This window comes from Perca fluviatilis, chromosome 8, assembly GCF_010015445.1.
Source record: "Perca fluviatilis chromosome 8, GENO_Pfluv_1.0, whole genome shotgun sequence".
In the NCBI taxonomy this organism is placed as follows: Eukaryota; Metazoa; Chordata; class Actinopteri; order Perciformes; family Percidae; genus Perca; species Perca fluviatilis.
Window position 1 is genome coordinate 41,256,477 of NC_053119.1, and position 21,247 is coordinate 41,277,723.

General features: G+C 42.0%; 1 protein-coding gene across 3 annotated transcripts in view; it reads left to right on the top strand.

Annotated features, from left to right (window-relative positions):
* Positions 1–21,247, top strand: part of spire2 (spire-type actin nucleation factor 2) — a 45,756-nt gene that overhangs the window by 8,886 nt on the left and 15,623 nt on the right. For 2 of the 3 annotated variants that reach the window (XM_039810011.1, XM_039810009.1), the window contains exons 2-9: positions 2,312–2,358; positions 4,073–4,456; positions 7,548–7,628; positions 7,743–7,907; positions 12,439–12,525; positions 14,115–14,232; positions 15,582–15,748; positions 19,569–19,791. In XM_039810011.1, coding sequence (XP_039665945.1) covers positions 2,312–2,358; positions 4,073–4,456; positions 7,548–7,628; positions 7,743–7,907; positions 12,439–12,525; positions 14,115–14,232; positions 15,582–15,748; positions 19,569–19,791 — 1,272 coding nt within the window. The remainder of the gene's footprint in view (positions 1–2,311; positions 2,359–4,072; positions 4,457–7,547; positions 7,629–7,742; positions 7,908–12,438; positions 12,526–14,114; positions 14,233–15,581; positions 15,749–19,568; positions 19,792–21,247) is intronic. The other variant, XM_039810010.1, reaches the window with a different exon arrangement.

Here is a 21,247-nt window from a genome sequence, read left to right on the forward strand (position 1 = left end):
TTTCTTATCTTTGCTTCTGCTGATCTCTCATCTCTCTCTTTTGCTTTGTCTCTCTCTTTTCTGATGTTTTTTTTTTTCCGCGGGTTGCATCTCTGTGTCTTTGTCTCCGTGTCCTGGTTCTCTCGTCCATCCTTTCTCCTGTTTCGCTGCAGTGAGAGCTGCTGATCAAGGAGTTTCAGGCCTCTCGGGTGTCATTACTGACATCTGAGCTGAACTGGGAGAAAGAGACGCACGCACGCACGCACGCACGCACGCACGCCAAACTATCCTACAATAATGTGTGTGACATGTGGAGTAACGCCTTTTTATTTAATGAGTAGAAAATGTAATTTTTTTTTTTACTATTGCTATAAAAATTGCGACTGTTAGGCACAACTATATCAGGTTTTCTTCAAGCTGCCCCTGGCAACATTTTTCAGTAAAATCTATAAATGTCTCTCCAACCCCCTGAAATGACAAATCAAATGTAGCATGATGTATCAATCTCTCTTCTGCACATTAGGGTGAGGGTGCCAGCTGTTAGTTGAAAACTTTATTTTGGAAAGAAAATCAGAGAAGCAGAAACCTTAAATGGTACCTGTTTTGTCTCGTCTCTGTCGTTGTAGTGTTCCTAAATGCTCACATTCATATGAAAAAACACTTCAGGAGAACGCTGACAGTGTTGGGGCATTTTTGATGTGGTTAGGGGTGAGTTCCACAGAAAGGGGGGCAGCGACTGAGCACGCCCTGTCACCCCAGGTCTGGTGCTTGGTCCTGGAGGAAGGTTGGCGTCAGCAGACCAGGGGGCTTCTGGAGGGGTCAGGGGAGGGAGTCAGAGAGGTGTGGGGGGCGTCATTGAGCATTGTAAGCATTGAGTATAATCTTAAAATTAATCCTGTGTTTAACCGGGAGCCAGTGGAGCTCATGGACGACTGGGGTGATGTGGTTACGTGAACGCTTACTGGTAAATAAGTCTTGCATTAAGATAAGATAAGATAAGATATACTTCATTGTCCCTGAAGGGAAATTTGTTTTGGACTCGGTCTGTTCCACAGCTTTACAAAGACAACATACAGAAAATCTCTCAACACATCCTCTCATGCAACACAAAACATGCTCTCATATACATTAGACAGGTGCCTATATAGTAAGCACATTAACTCCTCCTTTCAGTGGCAGTTTGTAATTGAACAACCCTGTCGGCTGCATTCTCTGCAATAAGTGTAGCACAGCCCTCTCACAACTAACATATTGCCCAACCCCAATAGCCTACGTATTGCACAAATGACACATTTCCACATAACCTATGCAGTACACAGTGACATATTGAGCAATCCAACAGCCCATGTATTGCACCACTAGCATATTGCATAACCCCAATAACCTACTTATTGCACGATGACATAGTGCACAACCGAGCAAGCCACCTCGGTAGGGGGTGAGCCAAGTTGGGACTAAGACGGACAGAGCAACGGTGCCTCTGCAAACTAGCCGCGGGAAGGAAGTTGTTTTGGTGGAACATGTGCACGTAGGGAGCCTAGCTCTGGATTTCATTTGGCTGTTGAGTGTGTGTGATTGGAATTTTATTTAAAAAAAAGATGGAACAAAGGAAAAAATCCTGCACTCTGCTCTTGCTATAGCATCACCGTTTAGTTACAGAAAACTAAAGTTTCGGTCCCTCCGGACCTTCATCAAGAGTATCTCAAACTACAAACGCAACCGGGCTTAACTACATTTCGCCCCTCCCATTCTCTGTCCCCAGGTGTGGGACAATAGACAATCCCCTTTCAATGGGAGTTTCTCAATAAACACACGTGTCACAAGTGCAACATTTGACATTCATACAGGCAATCAATATCTTAATTCAATTGCAATACTACATACAACAATCTCATATCCATATCAGGAATATACAGTGACTCAAAAAAAAAGATAAATATAATTTGGTTGTCTGTTGTAGTTTGGAGGGTCTTTCCCGAATCGACCTGAGTTTAGAATGGCAACACAAACAAAACAGAAGGGGAGGGACATCTGGCCGAAAATGAGGGGCATCCTGCGGCACCGGAACAGTCCCGTAGATGAAACGCTGTCGATATAGACGACTTGAGCGGTACCATAGTGGATATTGTTGCAGTAGTCGATCCTAGATGTTACAAATGAATGAATGAGGGTTTCTGTTTTTTTTTATGCTGTTTAGAAATTACCTAAAGAGATTTACCCCTTGAGTTTTGGCCGAAGTATGAAATGTAGAAACTGTCATGTTAACATTTAAATGGATTAAAAAGTAAAATGGTGTGTGTCTCAGGTCCTTATTGTTTGTTTGTCTCCTCAGATGACACTGATGGACCTCCTCCTCCTCCACCTGCTGCAGAGCGTCAGGTGAGAAAGAAAGAAGAGAGACACAGAGCACGTCACTCTTTTAAATGTGATAGTAAAATGCATTTCATTGTACTATTTTTAAGGTCCAATTTGGTGAAATTATTATTTTTTATTTATAGTATCAAATCATAACAAGAGTTTTCTCAAGACACTTTACAGATAGAGTAGGTCTAGACCACACTATAATTTCCAGAGACCAAACGATTCCCCCAAAAGCAGGCATTTAGTGCTTTAGATTCATAATAATTGTAGCAGTTGGTATGATGAACAGTGGCAATTATAAAAACAATAAAGAAAATGGAACTATGAATAGAAATAATAGTTGTAGCAGTTCAGGGCGTAGCATGGCGTAGCAGGGCATAGCAGGGCATAGCAGGGCGTGGCAGGGTGCCGAGCAGGACCACGGTGACAGCTGCAACCATGATTTAGGTGCCATCCCAATCCAAGGAAAACTGAGGCGAGAAAATATAAGGACTCCAAAAATAGGTTAAGATGTGATTTTGCGTTTTTTGCTCATGAATATTAATTTGTAGTAGGCTGAACATTGGGGGGGGGGTAAGCACTTTTTATTTTACTATCTCTTTATATAAATATTTTTTCTACTACTATGGGCTAACAGTTAACATAGAAACAATCAGACATACATGTAAATGCCCTCTGTAAATAGATAGTATTTTACATCCTGCTGGTAACCCTAACCCTAACCCATTCAATAAACAGAAACGTAACTCTTGCAGTGCAATGAACAGATGAGCAATATTAGCTCACACATAAAATAGCACACTCGTGAATTAGCCTACTGTAGCTAACGTCCATGCATAAATCCTACATAACATCGTCCCGTACCCAGAGGACATCAGACTTACTTATTGATGCACGCACAGAGTAGTGTCCACAAACTTAGTCCAGTGAGGGGAGAAAGGAAAGTGTGATAGCGTTCCACTTTTAACGCCTTTTCTCTCTCGCTCGAAACCGCTGTGTCCAAGCCGGGGCACAGAGCATGACCTTACTGCATGCTGATACGTTACAGTCTGTGTACATTACTAGTCCAGGTAGAGCGAGCTGCTACTGACAGGGAGAGAGAGAGACTGAAAGGGGAAAAAAGTAGCTTCCACTTAAGGGGTCCTGTCTTGCACCCTGCGCAGCACAGCGTAAAGCCCGATGCAAGTGTCTTTTCTAGTTTCAGACTGAGGCAGTTGTCAGTTTCCCTCCAGCGCTCGCAACTAGGATTAGTGTATCTGACTAGGTGGGGGCGTGGCATCACAATGTTGGCTCTCCATCGTGATGTTGGCCAGCCGTCACGATGGACGATGATATCGTCATTGGCATAATCCTAATCACCGGTGAATTAGCCGTGCGCTACCCTTGGCCATAACCGGACACACCACTATCTCCTCGCTGTAAACACTGGCCGTTGCTGGTTTTTCGGGGGTATTAAGTCCCATCAATGCTATAAAAAGTACCGGATCGAACTTAAATAAAATGACATGCTTCAACAACTCTGAATTATACAATAAAAGCTCCTTAATTTCCAGTACAGTAAAAACTGAAAATTTTTAGAAGGAAAGAGTGTCGCCCGAGCTTTGCCCAAGCGTCCGAGGTGAGGTTTTGCAGCAACGGACAACGAAACGAGGCAGAAAGCCATTCTGTTGTGCATCAATCAAATGACCATGGCCTTTCTATCCATTGTATTTCTGCCCATCCGTCCCTCCAGCTGGTCCAGTCGCTGGGTGTGGCCATCTACAGAGCTCTGGACTGGGGGCTGGACGACAGCGAGGAGCGGGAGCTCGGCCCGCAGCTGGAGAGCCTGATTGAGCGCATGGCCGGGGGGGACCAGGGGGGGGAGGAAGTCTGCACCGGCAGGAACGGCGCCACAGACGAGGGCTACAGCGGCCAAGAAGAGGAGGAGGAGGAAGAGGAGAAGCAGGAGGGAGTGATCAGGCCGGTGTGTACGTTCCGCCAGGTGGTGGCGCTGTGTGCGTCTCGGCTGGCCAACCCAAGCTTGGCTCCAGAGCACTACCAGGCTGTCTGCAGGGCTCTGTTTGTAGAGACTCTGGAGCTGCAGACCTTCCTCAGCAAGATCAGAGATGCTAAGGAGGTATGTTAGCTTGTCGTGTCAATATTAAGTTAAGCCAAGTCTCGTATTGCCAGCTCTAACTCCACAGCGCTGTGGAGGAAGATCTGGCTACACCACAGATACATTCTGTGATAGGAGAAAAAACGCTCTGGGTTGTTTGCATTTCTTTAAACCAATCACAATCGTCTTTGGTGGCGCTAAGCTCCAGACGCAGCGACGGTGGCTCTGCTAAATAGTCTCGGGAAGGAACTTGTTATCAGAATCAGAATACTTTATTGATCCCCTCAGGGAAATTATTCAGTTGCAGTTGCTCACAGTCACATTCAAGGTACAATAAGAGTAAGAAAAGAGCAAGTTAGTAAGTGTATACTGTAAATAAGTAACATATCTACAATAAGACATAAATAAAATTGCTAAGTATTTACACACATGAATTAAAACGTTAAGTAGAAGTAAGTGAGATTAGGTTACAAGTCAGATTAGGTTAAAAAGATTGTTTCAATGGATTGTACAAATTCTACTGTAGTACAGTATGAATACAAGTAGCAGCAGTGAATAAATAACACTTTTGTTCATGTAGCTGATAACTATTGCAGGAATTATTATACAGAACTGTCCAAGAATATTGCAATGTGATGCGTGCTGTGAGACCAGTTTTAACTCCAAGCGTGTGATTATATAGTTCGATGGCCACAGGCATGAGCGACCTCCTGTGGCGCTCTGTGGTGCATCGTGGGTGTCTGAGTCTGTCGCTGAAGGTGCTCCTCAGACTGACCAGTGTGTTGTGGAGTGGGTGGGAGGAGTTGTCCAGGATGGAGTGTACTTTGGGCAGCATCCTCCTCTCTGACACTAGCTAAGTTTCCATCCACTTGTCAACCAAATTATCTGAAATTCGGTAAAAAAACTCATGCGAATAAAGCTGGTGAAAGTGTGTTTCCATCAAACAGCTCTAAAGCGAATAAATACCTGTGCGTAATGACGTCACATGCTGTTTTTGCGATTTAAATTGGTCTATCGAATTGATTTGAGACATTTTAAGGTTTTGCACTGAATTGCACAACATTCAAGCAAACTTTTGCGAACAAAGTTTTGCTAGACAAAAGTAGTTGTTGTTGTTTAATATTAGAAGCCAAGCTAAGCTACGATGGGCCTTTGACCGAGGATCTGATCCAGATCATCAAAAAGGTGGAACTTGCCTTTTATTTTCCCTCCGGCACCGCTGCGAGACAACTCTCTTTTTTGAGCCGTGTATCGCTGTTTGAGCGCCTTCCATTTACTCCGCAGGACGTCCCACGGCTTGTCGTAAGGGACATTCTAAAATGCTTAACATGAAAAAGCTTAACGTGGTTTAATGTATCTAAACAACGATCAATCATCACCAGATGAATCATGGTCATATCTTGCATGAACACTTAAGCCTGTCAAAAAAACTAAATCGAAATCCAACGATTATAGAAGTTATCTCACGTTAAAAGTTTTCTTCATCATAGTGTCAGATAACGTCCATCATATTTGGACATTGGGTTAGATTTTACCGTTTTAAGTGGTTATGATGAGCAATATAGGAGAGGATTTTTTGGTGATGATTGATCGTTGTTTAGATACATTAAACCACGTTACGCTTTTTCACGTTAAGCGTTTTAGAATGTCCCTGTCAAAATTGTTGGTCATTTCCTTCGCGAGCTCCTGATAAATAATGGCGTTTCTTAGATTTTTGCTATCTAAAATAGCCGTTATATTTTTCTTTTAAATTAAAGAAGTATCTTGTCTCCTCGTTTGTCCGCTTAAATCTGTTTTTGTTGACAGCTGTCATGTGTGCAAAAAGAGTGGAAATACTGGGCGGAAATGAACTGAAACTTCTTCTTCTTCGTTTTTATTGAGGGTTGCAACCATAAAATGACCTAAAACTTAATCGCAATTCATTATTTATTCGGCAAATAGCGTTTCCATCAGCGTTTATCGCATAAGCCGTATATCGATCAAGAGAAAATCCAATGAGACCGAACGTATTTTCTTTGAGTCGATATTCATGAAATTCAGTCGGATTTTACTGTTTCCATAAGGCATTTTTCATTCAATATCACTTAATTCGGATAAAAACGTGTGGATGGAAACATAGCTACTGTCTTTAAGGAGTCCAGCTCCACACCAACAGCATCACTGGCCGTCTGTATTAGTTTGTTGAGTCTGTTGGTGTCTGCCACTCTCAGCCTGCTGCCCCAGCATGCAACAGCATACAGGAGAGCACCAGCCACCACAGACTCATAAAACATCCTCAGCATCTTCTGACCGATGTTGAAGGACCTTAGCCTCCTCAAAAAATAGAGGCGACTACTCCAGAGTTTTTGATCCAGTCCAGTTTATTGTCTGTGTACTCCCAGGTATTTGTAGTCCTCCACTATGTCCACACCGACCCCTCGGATGGAGACATGGGTCACCGGTGCCTTCCTCCTTCTCAAGTTCCCTACCAGCTCCTCTGTCTTTGTCACATTGAGCTGCAAATAATTGTCCTCTCACCATGTGACAAATTTAACTGTTCACACAATACAGTACCGTGAGCTATTTAATATTTTGCAGAGCCACCGTCTCTGTGTCCAGAACCCAAGATGATTGTGATTGGTTTAAAGAAAAAAGGGGCGCCTTGGTAGCTCACCTGGTAGGGCATGTGCCCCATGTACAGAGGCTGAGTCCTTGCCGCAGCAGATGCAGGTTCAATTCCAACCTGCAGCCCTTTGCTGCATGTCATTTCCCCTCTCTCTCCCCTATCATGTCGCAGCTGTCCTATCAAATGCCAAAAAATGTGTGGTGAATTGTTTTTTGGTTTTCTTGTTTATTAGATTACCAATTTCAAGACAAAAACGGAAAACGTTTCAAATTGTATTTTATATAATTTCTAAACTGTATGTATTTTATTTTCTAGCCCTCTTTGCCACTTGTCAGGCCGCCATTGTAAATAAGAACCTGTTCTTAATGACTTTCCTGTAAAAATGAAGGTGAAATAGTTTGAGTACAGCCCCTTTTAGATCTTGCATTTTGCACATGTGGTAGTGTTTGAAATGTTATAAATGTTATAAAATAAAAATATTAATTGTATCTCTGTTTTGTTGCACAGATGCTGAAGAAGATCACAAAAGAGGAAGCACCGGAAAACAGGCCTACATCTGAGCTGGACGCACTGAAACACACAGACTGGGTGAGACGAAACAAGGGAGGACAATATGGCAGTGTGTTGGACTGAAGAAGGCAGTGTTGTCGTGCTGACGCGTGTTGACGCGTGCTGATGTGTGTGTTGTTGTTTCCATCCCAGGCCCGTCTGTGGGTGCAGCTGATGAAGGAGCTCCGGCAGGGCGTGAAGCTGAAGAAGGTGCGGGAGCAGCCGTTCAACCTGCTGCCCACCGAGTTCAGCCTCACACCCTTTGAGATGCTGATGCAGGACATACGAACTCGCAAGTTCCAGCTACGCAAAGTCATGGTGAGAGGCAAGACTTGGTTTAAACTAGGGATGTCCCGATCCCGATCCCAGTATTGGTGGGGTATCGGCAGTCACCCAGTTTACCTTACTCCAATCATGTAAATCAGCTTGTAGTGACCACCGCCTTTCATCACACACGCCCTGCGCCACAGACGCACCGCCAGACTGCCTGGATGCCGCCACTTTCAAACCAACATGGCGTGCAGCCACTCACCAATGTCTGTCACAGAGTGACTCGGCTACTTTTTGGAACCAGCCAGCAACTACAAAAGCGCTCTAGTCAACTTTTCCTTGTCAAAAAAGACACCAAGGGCTAGATTTATCAAGCCGTTTGCGCCTGTTTCCAGGCGCTAATTGGTCGCAAAGTCGGATGTAACCGATGCGGGCTATTTACTAACAGGGGACACTTGGGTAAAATGGCAGATTGTCTGCCACATGAGCGAAGAGGCAAGTAGCCGCTTCTTCAATTATAGTTTGCGGGTGGGGTTCCGGGGAAAGTGGGAGTTCCACCCAAAAAGGTGGGAGGATAAGCTCAAAGTGCCCCTAATTATATATTCCGTGGTATTTACAAAGACTGTCAGTAAGAGCGCGCCTCTATTCTGCGGGGGAAACTCTCCGCCTCTTAAAAGCAGGTCTAAACCAGCCGCAGTCGAGTTTCCTCGTAGACCTTTATATGCCGCTGGTGAAATGGCAACAGTCATTTGAGCAAGACGAAGACATAGGCGAGGCTGAAAATATTTTGAACACAAGAATCACACTTTGTCAATGAACACAACATCATTTAGCATTACAGATCAAGCAGACATGCAATATTAGAGTTACTGGAAGAAATCAAAGATGAAATTGAATCTCCCACTCAGCGTTCACATCCCATTCCAGCAGTTGTTAAACTCCTCGCTACATTACAAATATCGGCATCAGGATCATTTCAAACAGTCCTAGCATCAGCAGTGGGAATATCACAGTCTGCACTCAGCCGTATCATAGCACAAGTACCGCTTTGTTACAGCGCAATCTACGGTCTAGTGGGCGGAGAAAGACGCTGATTGGCTGATGGGTGTCAGGGTTGATAAATACTACGCAAAATGTGGAAGCATAGCGTGCGCTATTACCGAACTCGCATAAACAGACGCAGCGCAAACTGCGCTAGTGTTAGTAAATCAGGCCCCAAGTGTGAACATAGCCTTATTGACCCGTGTAAACACAAAAAGAAAATCAAAGATTGACTATTAAGTGCAAGAGCCATCACTAAGTGTAGTTTTCGTAGTCCAGCGGGGAACCTAAAACAGTTTATTCTTTGGTGGGGGTTTGCTGGGATCCTAAAGAGAACTGTTTTGGCGTTGAGAGAAAAGACTCACTTGCTGCACTAATGTAAATGTATTAAGCTTAAGACATGTTTGAGTTACTTTGTTTACTTAGTTATTTTTGTAAACAAAAAAAAGGTGTGCAGCTCTATTATCTGAGCAAATACAAGTATTTGATCAGGACGCGGTATCGGCAGATATTCAATATTTAAAAAATCGGATCAGGCGTCAACAAAGCTGATCGGGACATCCCTCGTTTAAACTAATCAAACCGAGCATTAGGTATGATGTGAATATGACAATATGAAAGCAGTTAAAATGTCTATGCCATGAACACAGATGAAATGTCAGTTGAAGAATAAGAGATGAGAGCAGATGGAATGTCAGGTGAACTTTAAACAATTAAAGCAATTTAAATTTCAGTTGTAGACTAAGTGACAGAGATGATGAAAGTGTCTGCTCTGCATATCGTTGACGAGTCAGTTGACTTGTAAATGCTTAAAGCTGTTGAAATGTCAGTGAGGGGGTAAATCAGAGCATCACAGATCTTGAGGAGGAAACCTCATGAGATCGTTCCTTCTTCTCTGAAATCTTAAAGGGGTAACTTTGGTTTTTTTCAACCTGGACCCTATTTCCCTATGTTTTTGTGTCTAAGTGACTGATGGGAATGACTATCTTTGAAATTAGTCCAGTAAGCAAGACCGCCACTGACAGACTCAGATTATTATTGACTAGTGTCTGACAACATTATGGAAAAGAGCCCAACAGAGATAGACCTTTTTGTTAAAGAGTAAAAATTGTATTTAATCAGAAACTGCTCTGAAATCTGCATCGTCAAACTCAGCTGACACTTTAAATAAACATCACTTTTATGAGCCAGCATATCTCCACATGTAAATGGGTGAATTAAGGGTTTATTTCAACCAAACCAGAGTGGTGATTGTTGGAACAGTGGAAAGATGAACTGAGATGGCTTTTGGTAGTTTTATTTAGTTTCTGTCCACTTTGAATGAAGTGTGTTTTGCATTGATAAATTACTGTTTAGTTAAATCTAGTCTGGTGGGTTTGGTGATAGGGATTACTCGTACTCTTTAACTAAAAGGTCTATCTCTGTAGGGCTCCTTTCCATAGTGTTGTCAGACACTTAGAATAATAATCTGAGTCTGTCAGCAGCAAAAACAGAACTTTTATGGACGCTAACTGACGATTTTGACACAATATGTTTTGGCCCTACATGATTGCATTGTAGCCCGGTTTGTGGCTGCCAGTTAGAGTTCTCCCTCAATACTGGACCAAATTCAAATACTGTTGATCATATTACTCACTTAGACGACTTTGCATGAGAAAATAGGGTCCCAGTTGAAAAATACCAAAATTCCCCTTTAAAGTGATGGTTCGGAGTAATTCACCCTAGGGTCCTTTGCACAATGAGCTCGAGCCAAACACCCCCCCAGAAGCTTTTTTCACCTGGGTCTAACATTGGGAGAGTTAGCGTAGAGTAGCGTTATCAGCTGAATAGCTTAGCGCAGGGGCTAACGGACCCACGTTTGTATCTCGTAAGTTACCCCACTAATAATGCCCGAAATGATACCAAACGTCTACAAGTAGTACAAATAGGTTATGCTCTCATAAAACGATGGATTGGAAAGTTTGTAAGTACACCAGAAGTTTATGTAAATAACACTTGCCTGCTGGCTTCTGCTCTCTGCTGTTGTTGCTGCTGCTGTAAGACGAGTGCTTAGGGCCGTCTACAAATTACAACACCGAAAAAATATTTATTAATTTAATTTTTTTTTTTAAGTAAGTGCTGTAGTATAACTAGCAGGAGACAAGTAATAATTGAGGTAAGTTTGGAGACATTACGTTATTTAATCATTGAATTAATAAATATTTTTGTTGTAACTCTTTTCGGTGTAGTAATTTGTAGACGGCCCTAAGCACTCGTCTAACTGCAGGTAGCAGCAGCAGCAACAGAGAGCTGAAGAGAGCAGGCAAGTGTTCATAAACTTCTGGTGTACTTACAAACTTTCCAATCCATCGTTTTATGAGAGCATAACCTATTTGTACTACTTGTAGACATTTGGTATCATTTCGGGCATTATTAGTGGGGTAATAATGCGCCCCTGCGCTAAGCTATTCAGCTGATAACGCTACTCTACGCTAACTCTCCCAATGTTAGACCCAGGTGAAAAAAGCTTCTGGGGGGGTGTTTGGCTCGAGGTCATGGTGCAAAGGACCCTAGGGTGAATTACTCCGAACCATCACTTTAACTCCGGAGAAATGTTTTCATCATCACTTGACTCTGTTCCAATGGGGCACGGGGACGTTGAGGGCAGACAGGAGTGAGACTGTGACGCCTGTCTGTCATTTAAAGACCTTGAAGCCACTCTCCTCTGTTTTCAGGCAGTCCACTGCACCATGTACGGTATAGGCTTTATGAAAATGCAGTCACCTTGAGGCCTTCTCCACGGGCAGATACATAATTCAGCCTCAGAACACAAATATTAATGAAGGCTTCTCTCAGCCTTCTGTTCTCGCAGCAGTCACAAGGAAAAATCATCACCCAACTCTGCAGATACCCTCAGCTCTACGGAGCACTTTGGCTTCTTACAGCTCTTTGTTTTGGTTTCATGACCTCAACCTAACCCTTTTGGTTCAGTCTCTTTGCTCTTATCAACCATGTCTCCACCAGCAGGCAGCTCTTTTCAGTGAGAAAGCTGCTGTACTGTACCTGCTCAACACCAAATGGCAGACAAAGTTAGCAACTCTGCTGAGCATTTAGCAGCTAAAGAGAGATTTTTTTTTAAGATGGTGCAGAAGACCCGGAAACACTGACCAATCAGAGCAGACTGGGCTTTTTTGGAAGGGGGCCTTAAAGAGACAAGTGCTAAAACGAAGCGTTTCAGACATAGGGTGAATACAGGTATATTCAGAATAATGTGTTTTGTTAAACATTAAACTGTTAAAATGTTCCAGTAGAAGCCCAAAATACAAGTATGAACCTGAAAATGAGCATGGAGGGGACCTTCAAGAGTTGGTGGAGACCCAAACAGAGCTAAAAGGAGAGTTAATTGCTGTGGGATGTGTTGGTGGGTACATATGCTAACATGTTTGCCATATCACCTTTATCAGGTGATATGGCAATGTGTTGACAGCTTGTTGCATTGCTGCGTCACTGTATGATTTACAGACACTACAGTTGGTGTGGTGTTTCTTGTTTTACTCAGGTGGACAGTGACATTCCCACGAATGTAAAGAGAAATGCCCATGAACTGATACTGGATTTCATCAGATCAAGACCTCCACTTAAACCAGTGAGTGGGTTTCGCCTTTTAATAGAAGTTCACTACCGCATTGTGAAGACGGGTACATGTGTGCAGTTGTTCTTGCCATTTACAGTATACCCTGAAAAACCCTGAGTGGGTATCACACAGAATCAGTAGAGAATGCTGTATGCAATAACCAGACGGGTAGAAAGAGACTTGTATAGATGAAAGTGAATAGTATTTGTCTGTAAATGTAGCTTAACGAAGTTAATGTGACAGTTATCTGAACTCCTATGTAACATTGTAATATTAATGTAACTATGCGCCCCTATCATAATTCATATATTACTGATAAAAGCTGACATTTATACATCACTTAGTTGCAAGCTTGTACACAATACATATTAGTACTAACACTAGTTTACATTTATATAGAACTAGTTTAGACTAATACATTGCTGCATCCCTGGTATATGTATCCATTCCTAATAGACCTTTTAATAACTGTTTCCAGCATTTTCCACAGTAAAACCATCACCCTAGCCTTGATACATACTGATATTAATAATACACACCCAGGGATGTATTTTGCATCAAGTTGTAAACTTTGAATAATTTGTTCTGTGATTTGATGTAACTGTATATAGAGTTACACCGGTTTATCAGCCATTTTATAATGCCTCCGCCCAAGCGACAACCATGGCCAAAGGCATTATTTTTTCGGGTTGTCCGTCCCATTATTGTGAACGCGATATCTCAGAACCACCTGGAGAATGTTTTTTTTTTCTAATCTTGCACAAACGTCCAACTGGACTCAAGGATAAACTGGTTCGGAAGTGATGGTCATAACTGAAGAATTCCTAGACTAATTATGACAACATTTCACACAAATGTCTAACAGGATAAAATGATAAAGTGATGATATATCCAAAAGGTCAATTTCACTCTGACATCATAATGTTCTGCAAAAACACCTTTTCTGGCCATTATTCCACAGCCATAACTCAGGAACACAAAGGGAAACATTTGGGTGACACTAATCGTGAAACTGTGGTGATTGTTTAGATCTTCTGTGCTGCCGAGTTGATGATGTGTGTGAAGCGTGTTTTTGCCAAAAAAGATACACTTAATACCTTTTAAATTAAATTGTTTCAAAGTCTTCACAACATATATTATTTGAGTCTGGATAGACATGGATGTAAACTGCTACTTGACATACAACTGCAAGCCGGTGATTGTAGTTCAGTATATCGGTCAGTCAGCAATGTTCTTCACTGATATATCATGGCTATGGTGCTGTTTGCTTCATTACATTGTAGTGAATTATGCTCAAACTGTATTACTGAGTTTTTACCATCAATCGACTAGTACTACATGTTATTCTGTGTTTCACTGTCTAATGACGGTCTAAACGCTGTTTCAAAAGTTTTTACACCCAGTCGAAATAACACTGGAGACATTTTGAATGGGTGGTTACATCATATCTTTAAAACATGGCACCTTTTCCTCCATACATGCTTGTATATATTTTGGCCTTGACAGCACCAAGAGAAGCAAAATCCTGTTTTTTTTGTCTTAGTCATGTCTTTTAGGTTTCTCAGAAGTATGGATATGTTGTAATTGTTTCTCCTCATTAGGTTTCAGAGCGCAGCCTCCCCCCTCCTCCGCCGCAGCAGCAGTGCCTCCATGACCGGGTCCTGGCCGAGATCAAGCAGGAGAGAAAGCTCCGGCCCGTGGTCCTGCCCAGTTCCAGACGTAAGGACACAATCCTTCACCTTGGTTTGTGGTGCTTGCGTGGGAGATGTGTGGGATTTCCCCCTTTCTGATCTACATATCCCTGCCTCTGCTCAATTATTTGTATTAAACGACTGTTGGTCAAATTGTTTACCTTTTTCAGTAATTGAAGCATTATGTGGAGATGCCGCTAGAGCGGAGGTCTGCATGGGTTACCATGGTTACACGTCTCCAATGGCAAGGAGGCTCTCAGGAAGTGATGTACAAAAGTATGTTGGAACGATAGTATACATATTGCGTATGTAGAGCAGAGTATGTATGTATGCAACCAATGACTTCAGGGCTGAACTACATTATGTACTGTAGCCTGTGAGGGTCACACTACAGTTAGGCACTGCATACAAGTCTGTAAGCTGTAGTGTGTAACAAGTATTTTTCCATTTCGAGCTTCAGTGCATGTGTAGGTGGCATTGCATTTCATAAACATTGACCAGCTATTTACAGACCAAGGTCAGTGTAGTTCGGTGTGTGGGTCACTGATAAAGGAGTGACACAACACACCACCTAAACAACACAGTGACTGGACAACTTGCTTTGTTTATGGGTTATTTGTGAAAAGGAGGAATCGGATTTGTACAGTTGGGTGACCTAATGCTTAGGTGTGCTGTCCCTTCAGTTCAACCCTTTTACTTTCTGATCAGAGTCATAAAAGAGTTTATTGCCACAGTATGTTACACCTACGTGGAATATGCTTTCGTGAATGATGCATACATACACAAACTAACATGTTACACATAAATAGGAAATAAACAATAAATACAGAAACATAATTAGCTGTTTAGCTTAAGAAAAAAGAGACCGAATGGGCTGAGTGCAGAAGAATGCACTGAATTCTGTTGTTTTGTAAAACAACAATTACTTAGTAAATTAAATTATTTGTACTTTTAAGATGTACAAATGTACTTTCTATCATTTGAAATTAAACCTACAGTGTGTCGTATTTAAAAGCAGTATACTAGGAGTTTGCATGCTGCCTCCTGTTTACCCCGGCATGCACGTGTCCAGTATACCAGAATGTTGTTGAGATGTGAGGTTTGGGCGTGTTAGTTTAAACAGAGATTAGCTCCCAATACAATTCGTTGACTCACAGCAACATTAAGTGCAGTGGAAAAGCTATACTGGGACTGCAACATAGCTTTTCCAATATTGTTGGTTAACATTAATTAAGCTAATGTCTCAAAATGAGTGTGGTAATGTGTTATTGATGCTAAATTGCTACACAGGGTACATCTCAGAATGACTGCCCTCTGATCTCACCGTCTCTGACTTATTTGTTCCCTGACAGTGTTTTCTGGTTCCTCCTCCCTCAGCATTTGGATCTCTGCCCTGCCTGGCTCAGACTTGTCCTTGTAAAGGTAAATCTACTTCATGCATCGACCTGTCCGTGTCCGAGCCCGGGCCTCGGCCGCCGTCCCGCCCTCGCATCCTGCTCAAGGCTCCGACTCTGGCCGAGATGGAGGAGATGAACATATCCGAGGTGAGGCCAGGCAGCAGCTTGTTAAGGGGGGTAATGTTGGAATCATTAGCTGTGTTTGAAACCGTTCCCTCATTTACTCATTCGCTATTCCCTATATAATGTTTATTAAATATATATATATAATATAAACTATATTGGGAACGACTAAAGATTTGAGACACTGAAAACATCGTAATGTCAGTAAATGCGCCAGTTCTTTGTGTGACGGAGGCGGGTGCGCCCAGCATCATGTTAACAAACCGAAACAACAAGTCTTCTAATCTGTCCATGAAACAAACGGAGCCTCAGGAGGAGAGTAAGAGCTTTTATATACTGTATGTTACATGTAACATTTCCACTGTTTAGAAACCCAAGCCCGCTCCATTTTTCCTTTTTCAGTTTTTCTCCTCCCGGAAAATGTGGCCGCGTTGCATTGTGGGATACAGGAGTAAAATGTAGGGTACATCGTATGTACACTCAAATTAGCTGTGCATTGGGGTTATTTGATAGTGGACTATATAGTGAATGAAATTAACCGCTGAGAATTCAGACACCACTACAACATGGCGAACACACTATACAGGGAACTATTTCCGTGATAGGGAACGGTTTCCAACACAGCTAGCGTTGCCGTCACTTACAGGGCTCACTGGTGTTTTCCACAGTTGCACGTACTTTGTTTCCCAGCTTAAGTGGGTTAAGATGCCTCTGCACAGTTGCATGATGATACAGAGGGTGGAAAGTGAAACAGTGATTGAGATGATCCTCTTCTCTTTTGCACAAAGACTCAACCACATGGGAAATCATCTTTAGAGGGGAAAAAAGTAGCATAACCATTTTCAAAGGGGTCCCTTGACCTATTACCTCAAGATATCTGAATGAAAAGGGGTTCTATGGGTGCCCATAAGTCTCCGCTTTACAGACAAGCACACTTTATGCTAATCCCTTGCAGTTTGGGCAGTTTTTCTTATGCAGTATACATTTATTTCTGCCTGTTCTAAAATGGTGTGTTAAAATATTTCTGCATAATGGGGTCTGGGACTAGGAAGCTGAGACTCTTGTGTGTGATGATGTAAGTCCCCATTGTAGCCATTTCAATTTAGTGAGACCATTTTCTGAAACCTGACCTCCCCATTAGATGATCTGTTTTGACCTCAGGGGTAATCTCATCCTCATGACCCTTTACAACCACAAACTAGAGACCGAGGACTTTCAGAGGAGGTATGGCTCTCCTTGGTTTATTGACCATCTTTCTCAGCAGTTTCCAGAACAGAAGTGCTCCCTATCCAATTGCCGAAAACCTCAATTCTTGCAAATCTCCAAATGTCAACATGTTTTGAAACCAAATCACAACATGGCTTTTTCTATTGTGTTCCTCAACGTCTTGGTGTCTTAATGTGGTATTTTGTAGAGAATTTTTGACACTTTTTTTATCGATTCTCGAGTGATCAGAAATAGTTAAATGCTGCACCAAATCTGTGTAACAAATGGTATCAACCGAAACGTGCTGCAACATCAGTGGGCATGACCTCATCACATAAACTCATATCATAATGTACTGAGCCCTTATACTCATTTACAATTAGTTTTAATGACTTAATAGGGATGTAACGGGGCGTTGTGAACTGGTTACAAATCAAATTTAAATGTGTAAAGATAAAAAATGAATCGCGATGCAATTTTTGAACAGCCTAGGTTTGTGACGCTAGCTAACATACAGCAGGTAACGTTAGCCTACCGTTGGCTAATAACGTAAGCTGGCCTAAACACTGTTAAAATGCTGACTGAGTGTGTCTGTATTTCACTGGGAAGGATTCCAACTGCGGGATGTAGTCTGCAGCTAAAGACACAGAGGAGATTGGCTGCACTTTGAGACAGCATGGACACTGCTACTGTCAGATAAACAGTGAGGGGACAAATTCCTTGTATGTGCAAAAAAACGTACTTGGCAAAAAAGCCCTTTCTGATTCTGATTCTTTAGTGTTGCGTTTGGGTCCAGCTCCGTAAGCTTGTTTTGCGTTTAAAGTTGTTGTAAAACACCCCTTTAACCATCTAGTGTTTCTTCGTTTTGTGGTTTAACAGCAAACCAAAAGTTGTTGTTAAAAGTTATGATTACATTTTAAATAAATCATTTTAAATTTAACTATATGGCCTTAGCAATAAAGAAGCCTTTCTTATTATTTATTTTATTTAAGATAGAATACTATTTCAGTTGCACCTTTGATAAGAGGACACATCTGCTGTTTTGCAAAGTTTGTATAAAGGAATATTTTTCAGTCATTTAATTCTGTTAAAAAAAATTGTGAGGAAATCGTATCGTGAACTTAAAATCGTAAGTTGAGTGTGTCGTTACATCCCTATTAATGAATCAACTAATGTATATTTCTGATGTATGACTAGACACAGTGCTGAGCTGCATGTCAGAGTAGCCCCCAGGTTCCCAGCTTTCAAATGCTGTGTACCACTTCTATGTGGAATCTACTGTTGACCTGCTATCAGCCCCTAAACATCCCCTGTCCCCCACCACTACCCCTATCCTCCCTGGCCCAAATGAACCACTTTAAAGCAGATTGGAGATTCAATTCTGCAAATATTTCTTGAAGGACCAGCTGCTAAATATTGGATTTTCAATCCCCATCTTTTTAGGTCCCCTTGTATTTGGACAAGAAAATTATCATAGGGTGTAAAATAATCCCTTGACTATTTACAGTGCTAGAGTAATACTGACTTTATTTCGTGTTACAAGTGCTTTGCATTTCTTTATTTGCCAAGCTGATTGTGATTTTGAGGCTGTGTGGTTTTGAGGCTGCTGAGGCAAAAAGATTGTTGAACTAAAGTCTTGGTTTAGCAGTCCAAGCAGACCTTGACTTTATGAAGTTAGGAAAACTGCTATTTTTGTGGTCAATCTATGAAATCTCCATGACTCAGTCAACATATTATGTCGCCCCTTTGATCAAACTTTGAGGAAGCTAAGGAAGACTGAAAGTTCAGAGGAGTGTTTCATAAACCGAGATTACCAGTTAAACCAGGCTTGTTTACAGGATATTGTTTCATAAAGGGGGCTAAAATAAGTCTGGCTTAAAGGCGCCCCTAGTGGACAAAAAATGATGTTACAATCCAGCGTTACTCAGCCAAATGCATTGTGTGGATCTTTGAGATTTGCTCTGAATCAGCTCTATGAAAGTTTAATCCTGGTTCAGTTTGTTAGGTTCATTCAAAACGGGCTAAGTTTTGGTTTAAAAATGAATATCTTTTGCTACGTTTACACCTTGCATTCACACAGCCCCTAAACCGGAGACATTAGGAAACCCTTCTGACCCGTTTTGGTTTGGAATCTGCGGGGTTGTGTTGCGGTCTCAGCGGCTCCAAACGGAGACCTGTGGCAACACCAACACTGACGCCAACATTTCGCCCCCTGATTGGGTCTTATTGGTCACGACGTCCCGTTCTCTGTGACTAAGCTACTAATGTTACCTTGGCAACTACCAGCAGTGGGCGGAGTCTCCACGCTGCCTCCTTTTTATGTCCAGTATACCAGGATGTTGATGAGATATTTTGGTTTGGGTGTGTCTACTGGAGATAAAAAACACTTGGTGAACAGAGATCACTTTTGACTTAAAAACCAAAACGTAGTAATGTAAATGTAGCCTAACAATACTCTACTACAATACTACAATTCTCCATTTGCAGCACATTTTTTATCCTGTGTCGCCTTCTGTCCTTCACTTTACCTTTTCTTCATGTTCCTCCTTCACATCTAACTCCTCCTAATGTTGCCACCTGCCTTACTTTTACTGCATCTGCCCCTTACACACCCCCGCCCCCCTCTCTCTCCTTGCAGGAGGAGGAGTCCCCAGACAGCGGGGAGCTGAGGAGGGCGGAGAGCTCCCCCACCCCTCTGAAAAGAGATCGCTCCTTCTCGGAGCACGACCTGGCCTTGCTCCGTGCCGAGATGCTACCTTCGCTCTCTGAGTCAGCCCACCTGGGCGGGGGGGTCAGGCTGAGGGGGGAGAGGCCTCGGTCCAGGACGCTGAGCGGCGCCGGGCCGCCTCCTAACCACAGAGGTCAGTGTGTGTAAATGGAGACTGACTATCCTTGGTTTATACTTCAGTTTATTTATTTTATTTTCAGGTTTATTTATCGGGGACAATGCACACTAATAATACATAAAAGTAAAATCTGCCAGAATTAGCCTGGAGGCCTGGTGGTAAGGGGTCACCCTAAAAGGAGATAAAACGATTAAGCTATCAATAATACATACAGATTTTGCCCTATACAATACAAGTTGATTAGGCTAATGCTAAAAGCAACATGAAAACGGAACAGTTGGGTAAGATTAACACCAGCACATCAGCTGAACTGTCAGGCCAGATAACACACACACACACTCAAAAAAACACAGTGCACTGCACAGAGGCAGGTCAGGAGAGACAAGATTGCAGCATGTTTTAGTCCCTAAATTAATGTTGACAGTGCTGACTTCTTGTTATCTTTAAGTTTAAAAGAGGCATAAGATTTAAGATTTCTAGTGTGACTTAGAGTTCCGCCCACAGGTAGCCCTAACTGAAAAAGCTGTTTGACTAAATGCACTATTCCTTAACGGGACAGTGCATTCGCCTCTTGCTGCACTCCATGTGGATCTGCCAACTTTATGAATGGTTTCTTCTATATAGAGCAATATGCAGACAAAATACCCTCTTTTTTTTTTTTTTTTTACAGGGCAGTCGTTTTTAGATCAAAGCTGGTCATGGAATTTCTTCAATATCACAGAATTTAGAGGATTCCAGCATTCCAAATAAGGAATATCAGCAAAATTAATGGGGTAATAACAATGGAGTTTAATTGTTTCACACATTCATTCGATAGTGGTTTTTTTCTCATCAATAGTTTGAACCAGACATCAATAATGGAAACTTTTTGAAAAAAACTACTACAGTGGGTATACCTCCTACAGAGGCTCAAAATTCATTCAAGAGTTATTTTCGAGAACATTAGTCTGGATTTCCATAGAGAATCATGCAGATTTTTTGACCCTGGGAATAATTTTCAAGTTTAGTATTTAATTAAATCAGAATAAACGCCTTCAGATGTGTCATCTCATTTTCAACGGGCCCCCGCTAATGACCAATGAGTGAGCCACCCTTTCCTTATTTCAATCATTTTATTTTCAATTTCAATTTTAAACGGGTAATGCGCCCGGTGTTTCATTTAAAATAAAAAATGGTACATAATAAAGAAACTTAACTCCGAGAACCGCCAACCATACAAACCCAATCAGACTAACAGACAAATAAGAAAACCCAAAGCAAACAAAAGGGGGGACAGCAACACAAACATACATTAAATCATCATCTTCCATTTGACAACCACAATAACAGTGAGATGTTAAATGTGGAGAAAACCTTTTATAATATGATACCATGAGTGATTCATGATGTCGTGATATAGGTCTTAAATTTCATTCATCATGGTCTTAAAAAGGTCTTAATAAGTCTTACATTTGACTTGATGAAACCTGCA